This window comes from Paramacrobiotus metropolitanus, unplaced genomic scaffold, assembly GCF_019649055.1.
Source record: "Paramacrobiotus metropolitanus isolate TYO unplaced genomic scaffold, Prichtersi_v1.0 Parri_scaffold0000012, whole genome shotgun sequence".
Taxonomy (NCBI): domain Eukaryota; kingdom Metazoa; phylum Tardigrada; class Eutardigrada; order Parachela; family Macrobiotidae; genus Paramacrobiotus; species Paramacrobiotus metropolitanus.
Genome location: NW_026570232.1, coordinates 1391449 through 1398799, shown reverse-complemented (window position 1 = coordinate 1398799; position 7351 = coordinate 1391449). Strand labels below are relative to the sequence as shown.

Below are 7351 nucleotides of genomic sequence, written 5' to 3'. Positions count from 1 at the left end.
GATATCGACACCGTCCGTACAGTGTACGGAGCGTAAAAAAAACATAAAAACAACAAACAAAATTAAATGTGGTCCTCCTAGAATCCGATAAAAACTGTCTTTGAGCTGCGGAACGAATGCGTAAAACATAAAAAATCTAGATCTGAAAGTTCTCTACTGCACACATCACAGACTAAAATTCCAAAATACTATAACTCCACGGATCTAAAATTACACGATTTCGACGAAGCCCAATCGATCGCAAAATGCAATAACAAAATTGAACCAAATAACAAAAAATAACGTACGGAAACTATTGAATCCTTAGTATCGAAACCGCTATCCACCGAGGATGACATCTTTACGGCTGTTCAATGCGATGACGGCGGTCTAAAGCGAGAATCTCTCGGCTTTTCCAGTTATTCATTCCAGCCGTTACGTTGTCGCCTTCTGTAGATATCCCCACGGAATCTGCCCAGGCTGCAAACAATTAATCGTAATGTAATAAATTACTAATTAAGCGCCCGCAGTTCGATTGCGTAAATCGTCTGGCAGTTTTTTCATTACCTTTAATGACGTCCATGAATGTACGTCCAGAAATGCCTTGGAAGCCAGATTTTCCCTTCACTTGCTGATCAGTTAGCTTTTTCAGTTCTTCAATCCTCTGGCACGAATCGTCCTCGAGAAACAGATACCGACGGAGATCCGCCAGATACGTGCCGTCTGTTTTCTGTTTTTTCTTGATGTTGGATTCCAGGTATTTCTTCTTTCCGATCTCGATGAAAATCTTTGTCCCCGGAAATCCATCGATCAGCAGAACTTTATCAGCGGTTGCGATTTCGAATGGGAAACGGTACTCTGAACCATTCCAGGTTACGTGTATCGTAACAAGAAGCGTCGTTACATCTGTATAAATAAAACAGAAGCTTGTGTTACCTCTTTTTTCGGTTGAAGATGGATTCGATTTCGTATCGCTTTGGTCATGAGGCATCAGCTCTTTATCCACCGTCGATGTTTTTGACCCGCTAGCTTCTAAAATAAATCGGCCTTTTTCACGAAGGTTAACAGAAAATGCGTATTTTACAAAACGCGATAAAAATTTTGGTTATATTCTTCTATGTGAAGCATACTCCAGGTACGTTGCCACTTACTGCTGGCTGTCTCGTCCATTTGCCGATACACTTTTGCCGGCAACAGTGGTTTCTGCCGGAAATTCATCTAAACTGGAATAAAAAACGCGAAATCGAAGCAGTGAATAATTTGTTAGGTAAACAGAATTAATCTCGTTGTGAAATAGCCTACCGTCGGAAAGAGAGATAGGGGACGCAGGTGGTACCGGTGGCGCTACAAAGATTCAAGAGAAAACATCATGACGACACATCTGTTTACATTGTAATAATACCAGTTAATTAGTATTTGTGCCGTCATATCAAAAATATTTACCGATTTCGACGCTTTCTTTTGATGGTTCATCGCGATTGACTCGGCGGGGCAAGGCATGCTCCAAACTTACTTTGTCCGCTGCGAACTTCTTCGTAGTTTTAACGACTTCGATTTCGTTAGCCTTGCGTTTTGCCGGTAGCTAAGAACGCAGACATGTCCAAAAATTGTGATCGCGACGATTGTTTTCTGTTCATCATTATTTGTGCCAAATACCTTGAGAGTTTCCTGCTTTCGAAACAAAGCGCATTACTTTTTGGCCTCACTTTCCGTCCCACACACAGCTAAAATATCGCATGGGTAAAATGCCGATTTCGAATCATCCGGATCTTTGGACGTCAAGGTTAGTCCGCAAGAGAAAGGATGTTGATAGATTTCCGGAATTGCTAACAAACGAGTAATAGGTTGAAAGTTCTCCGGGGTCGCTGTCCACGCAGCCACCTTGTTGTCAACCGCAAACTTCACCACAAACCAGTCTGTAAACACAGTTTCCGATTTCAAGAATGAAAATATATACAGTACCAGCACTGTAAAAAAAAGTACCAGAAACCGATTTCGAGATCCTAACCAAGTGAATTTACATTACTTAATAATGACAACGGACAACCTTCATCCGGCATCTGGGTGTCCAGCGTCAGTGGAGCCTCAACCAGCAAATCTCCAGTACAGCGCCGTTTTAAATGCTCCTGCGTGATCGCTGCAGCTGGACGGTGCCAGGCACTCAACACCCGATGCTTGCGATCACTATTAGCCAACCTGTAGTTAATCGATTTCGATTTTATTAGTAAAGTCTTTTTTAAATATAATGTTAAGCAGGCAACACTAAATTACTGTTCTCTTGGAGTCCAGGTTTTCATCCATTTGCGGGTCGAATTCGGGCAGCAACAGCAGTGCTCCGGGACCAGCATGTAATCCTTTTCAGGATCGTCGGTGCCTACCACAACCACTCTGCAGTCGCCACAAGTAGAGATGGCAATGGCTCAGCCGAAGCCGTTTGAGCCGCGGCTAAGCCGGCTTCGGCTGAGCCGGCTCGACCCAAAATTGAAGCCGTAGCCGATGCTAGCCGAGCCGATTGAGCCGGCTCGGAGTCTCAGCCAGCCGCGAGCCAGCCGTAAGCCGATGTCGGCTAACGGCTTGCGCATTGTGCGCGAAAATGTGTTGGAAAGTTTAATTTTAGCTCTTTTGGCCCGTTCAAAGCCGATTTAGAGACTTGAAAAATCGATGATCTTATAAAAAAGTGCTGAATTTTTGTTTCGGAGACCTTTTTTTCCCAATAAAAACTGATCAAAAACAGTTTTTGCTTAAAAGAGAACAGAAAAAAGTTCTTTACAGTGAAAAAGTGCTTGTTTTTTCCCGCGCTAAAAAACTATCGGCTAAGCCGGCTCGGAGCCGGCTTAGCCGGCTCGCGTTCAGAGCCGAGCCGTTAGAGCCGGCTCAGGTAGGTGAGCCGATACTTTCGAGCCGGCTCACTATTTTAGCCAGCCGCAGCCAGCCGATAAGCCATTAAGCCAGCCGTTGCCATCTCTAGCCACAAGTATCCAGGAAACGTTTCTGAAAATCACGTGGAGATAATGTCGAACTCGCATTTAAAACACCGACAGATTTATTTCATACTTTCGGTCCGCGGGCTTGCTGTTCCATGTGGTACTCATAGTCATCCAACCCTTGAAGTTCATGGCTGCACTCCGGCGTCACCACCGAGACGAAATCGGGAATCGTTTTTCCCACACTGCTAGTGAAAGCACACCAGTACCGTCGGTAGCTTTTTCGGTTTCTGCAAAAAAATAAATTAAACTGGCAGTAACATACTGCTATAACATATGGATAGTATATGTGTACCCGTCCCGTTCTGCTTCCTTAAGTTTTAAATCTTGCTTTTCTTCAGTGCGGAGGTACTTTCCAGAACGGATTCGACTTTTGCAATAACCGGAGCAAGCGGTGTAGTAGTGTCGATATCGTTCAATGGACACACCGACTGCTGCAGGGTGAACTGTTTATACAGCATAATCGCAGCTCCAACAAGACCAAATTCAGCTGCCAGCTGTACAGCAGACATTAGGCGGCCTTCTTTCAACGCCACGCCTATCCACACAGAAGCTCGCCGCAAAAAATCCCCCCTATCCAAATCATCCTTGGACTCGGTGCGCACGCGAAAAACTTCGCTTACTGCCAGGTGAATCAAAGTCTTCAGCGCAACGCCATGCGCGAACAGGAACCTTCAAAACAATCCGTATAATTTATACACACACCACTCGATTTCGATGCAACGTTTACCTCACAAATTGCAGAAGATCTTGTTTTCCCATTGCTAGACAGTAAAAAAACCCGCAATCGTAGAACTCCTCGGCTGTGATGCACCGATAAGTCTTAGCTGCGTCGGTAGCTGGTCGACCTCGAGCCTCCCTGCAAGTACATAAATTGCGCTTAAAGTGTACCTCAGTGTAAACACAGCACAACCATACAAACCAAACGACTTCCTGTAACATCGCGAAGCAGGGACCGAATTCGGCGGGAAAATGGCGAGGGCACGGAGCTTCCTCGCTTGCAGTAACCAAGCGAGGCACAGTAACACTGGCTAACTTGGCCGGTATCAGCAGGACGCAATACGAATTGCCGCGTGCGAGTGCTGCTCTCTACACACGCCAGGGAGACAGAGGTGGAGGAGGCTGATAGGGTTTCTCTTTCTTCTCTTCCTTCTTGCGACGACTGTACTCCTGTGAATTCGAGGGTGATCCAGGGAACCAGAAGAACGTGTGAGTTCCGAAGTCGCGGAATCCAGCTGCGGGGGAGGGCGTATTGGCTTCGTACCGACGGATTTTGTCTAGATGAATCTGACGCATTTTCTGCAGTAAACAAATTTCGATTTTGAACAACACATGACAAGAACGAACTCGAATGATAACTGCGGAAGCAAACATCAAAACATTACTGTATTCGAACGCAAACACACCACGAACATTATTGCATACTCCTTATACTTCTTCTTAAGCCTGTCATAATTCGTTTCATTCGGACATCCAAGAAGTTTCCCCAGCTCCAGTGCCGTAAATCGATGATTATACGGTGTGTAAAATGTTGGAATCATGGTAGAACACTGCAAATATAAAATCCTTCGATTTCGACTGGTGTTTTTAAACAGTACACCAAGCGATGCAACAGGTGTACAACTACAACACGATAACGTGGGTTTTGTAAGCAAGCAACGTACATTTACAGATAAATTTGAAGTATGCAAAAAAACGCTGGGATGTTCAGCTTGCGTCGGCAGACCACAGAACTGGCAAGTTCCTTTATGGAATCTGGACAATCAGACCAAGTCGAATAATGGGCTATAAAACGAAGATTTGATCGTCTGGATGCGCACGGTAGCTTTTCCTTCGTTTCGACAGCTGTACCATACTGACGCACAATTCCAACGAGTGTTGCACTGTTACGGTTAATCACTCATATTGATCAATCAGTCCAGAAAATTAAAAAAACCATACGGCAGTGAAAAAGCACTGCCGCATATAAAAAATAGGCGCGGTGTTTAGTGTCGAAGAAAGAAAGAAGTAAGAGTCAGCAAATTCCTGTAAAAGATTATCATGATTACCCGTTTACACTTTACCGTGCATTTTGTTCTACTACACGCAGCTCGCAATAAATGCATAACGTTGAAGCCTACCTAGCGTTAAAGGTCTGCGAAGATGATCGTGTAAAAAGTTGCGGTCAGCGCAGATATTGTCGGAATCGGGTACATATACTGGTTTTTTAATATGATACTTATGATACTGTATGGTCCGATGACCGACAGATGCTGCTTAAAATTAATGCGCGGATTGCTAACACGCTGCCAATAATCGCACAGGTTACGCAGTAACCTTAGGCCAATTACTGCACTTGTTTACGTTCCCCCACACTAAGCGAAAGATTGCCTCTGTGTAATTGCAATGAGGATAGAGGAAGAAAAGAAAATATCTGAACATAAAAGCCCTATAAAAAACCAACAAATTGTGCTAATTTCCAAGTTATGATACGTTAGCTCCACTGCTTTAATCAGCTGCGTATTCATTGCCGTTATCGACTCCGTCACCATTAACTCCGTCGTCTGCAGGTTCATATTTATCCAATTCTGTCAGTTCGTCAAATTCGACAGCAACCACATCCTTCAAATCGCGAACGGTCACAGTGTTCAGCTGAGCAACATCCAGTCCTTGCAAGTTATCCATTGTCCACTCTACGCCGCGGTATGGCGTTGTCGGTCGTGGATCCTGACCTTGCCAGTTTTTCAGATGCTGCATGGGACAATTGTATATTCAGCTCATAGCATACATTCGGTATAACAAGTAGCTAGTTAAAGACAGTCGTTTAAAACGCTTTGGAATATTTATTATGCATAAAGATTACTTTCATGATTTATAACTTTGAATCTGTTTTGTAATAGCACACTATTTCCGCCTTGCGCAGGGTTGCATAATTAATTAAGCAGTTTATGAAAAATGTTATTAATTATAATATATAATAGGATTGTGATTTATTTGCTCCGGTAAATTGCTTTGGTAACTTGGTAATACAAACATTTCACGTACATGCGCCACCATTTCACGCAGTTGAGCCGGTCCTGTCTTAATCCAGACAGCCATTGCCTCGAGATTCACTCCGTCACGCGACAGACTGGCTTCATACAGACTCCACAGTTGTTCTTCGATATTCAAAACGTCCAAGTCGATGGTGGTGGTGGGTATCACTACGCTCATTCGGCGGATATTTCCATAGCTGAAGCAGCATTCTCGCATCTTCAGTGCATTACAGACCGGTGCCAAGTCATGATGCACCACTGCCAGTTGGTGAATAATCGCCGGTCCATCATGCCACTGCACAGCGCCACGAACAAAGATGAGTTGTCGGATGTGAACATTCCGCAGCATCCAGCGAATCGCCTGAACAATACTCTCCGTAAAGCCACCCGCTGCATCTTCGACAGTGAACCATCGTGTTTCCACCGTGATGCACTTCAGCATTCCCACCATGGGACCGAACAATCGGGCGGCGCAGGTAAGATTGGTCAGTAAACTCATGTCGACCGAGAAAGAGATGCGGACTACATGGCCGCTCCCTGGGCCGCTCAAGATGGCATTCCACAGTGCGCACGTTCGACGCAGACCGAATGCGCTAACAGAGTCCATAGACTGGAAAATCTCGCGCAGGAGATGCACCTCCGTGGGCAGTTGGACCTCTTGCTCTTCCGGCTGCGCACCGTCCTCTGAATGTTGGCGCTTCTTTGAGGCTCCCCATGGCAGCAGCAGGTCTGCATTACCCAGTTCGCCATGATACCAGTCCATGCCGCGCGTGGAGTAGTATGTGACTCTCTGTACGCAATCGTAAGGATAAGCAGGTAGTCGAGAGTACAGATTTACGTGAAATTGTACGTAATACTTAATACGCTTATTATATCAAGCTAACTCTCAGATAACAAACACATACCAGCACCACTGCAATAAAATCTAACAGAAATAATTGTTTAACATAATAATTATGATAACAAATGATTCGTAGACGCAGTACACACAATCGTATCACAGCAGCTGGACGTATTCGGAACACTAGGATCACTTACCATTTATCCTCGGTCAGCGGTGAACAACTGCTGCGCTGCACATACTGAATCATGCCGCTGTTAACCGAAAGAACACGAATCCTATATCGACTTTCAATCATCTTGCGAAACTCGTCGCCAATCCCCGACGTGGCTGTCGAGGAATAATTCTCTGGCATGCGGCATTGCCGCGATGCGAAAGCGCCGGACTGCAATGCTTGTTGTCTCGACGCGGAAACTGGCAATGACCAACGGACTTGGTCAATGGGAAAGAGTTCTTTTTGTGTGCCGATAATGTCACTTTCCAAGTGCACAATTACGGAACCGATATATCAGCAAACGGTGCAAACAAAAGCG

At 45.0% G+C, this 7351-nt stretch overlaps 1 protein-coding gene across 1 annotated transcript; it reads right to left on the bottom strand.

Moving 5' to 3' along the window:
* LOC129584117 (uncharacterized) lies at positions 1 to 1898 on the bottom strand. Its single transcript, XM_055476223.1, has 7 exons — positions 1636 to 1898; positions 1423 to 1561; positions 1282 to 1323; positions 1131 to 1202; positions 916 to 1011; positions 547 to 837; positions 1 to 459 (listed from the first exon to the last, which is right to left on the bottom strand). Exons 4-7 carry the CDS (start codon positions 1195 to 1197, stop codon positions 341 to 343), a joined length of 573 nt encoding a protein of 190 aa, XP_055332198.1. The 5' UTR covers positions 1198 to 1202; positions 1282 to 1323; positions 1423 to 1561; positions 1636 to 1898; the 3' UTR covers positions 1 to 340.
* Between the last annotated feature and the right edge of the window lie 5453 nt (positions 1899 to 7351).

Coding starts and splice junctions, on each gene's coding strand:
- LOC129584117 (XM_055476223.1), bottom strand. CDS start 1,197: ATGAATTTCCGGCAGAAACCACTGTTGCCGGCAAAAGTGTATCGGCAA. Junction 838..915: donor ATCTTCAACCGAAAAAAGAG/GTAACACAAGCT, acceptor GGAATGGTTCAG/AGTACCGTTTCCCATTCGAA. Junction 460..546: donor ATTCATGGACGTCATTAAAG/GTAATGAAAAAA, acceptor AATTGTTTGCAG/CCTGGGCAGATTCCGTGGGG.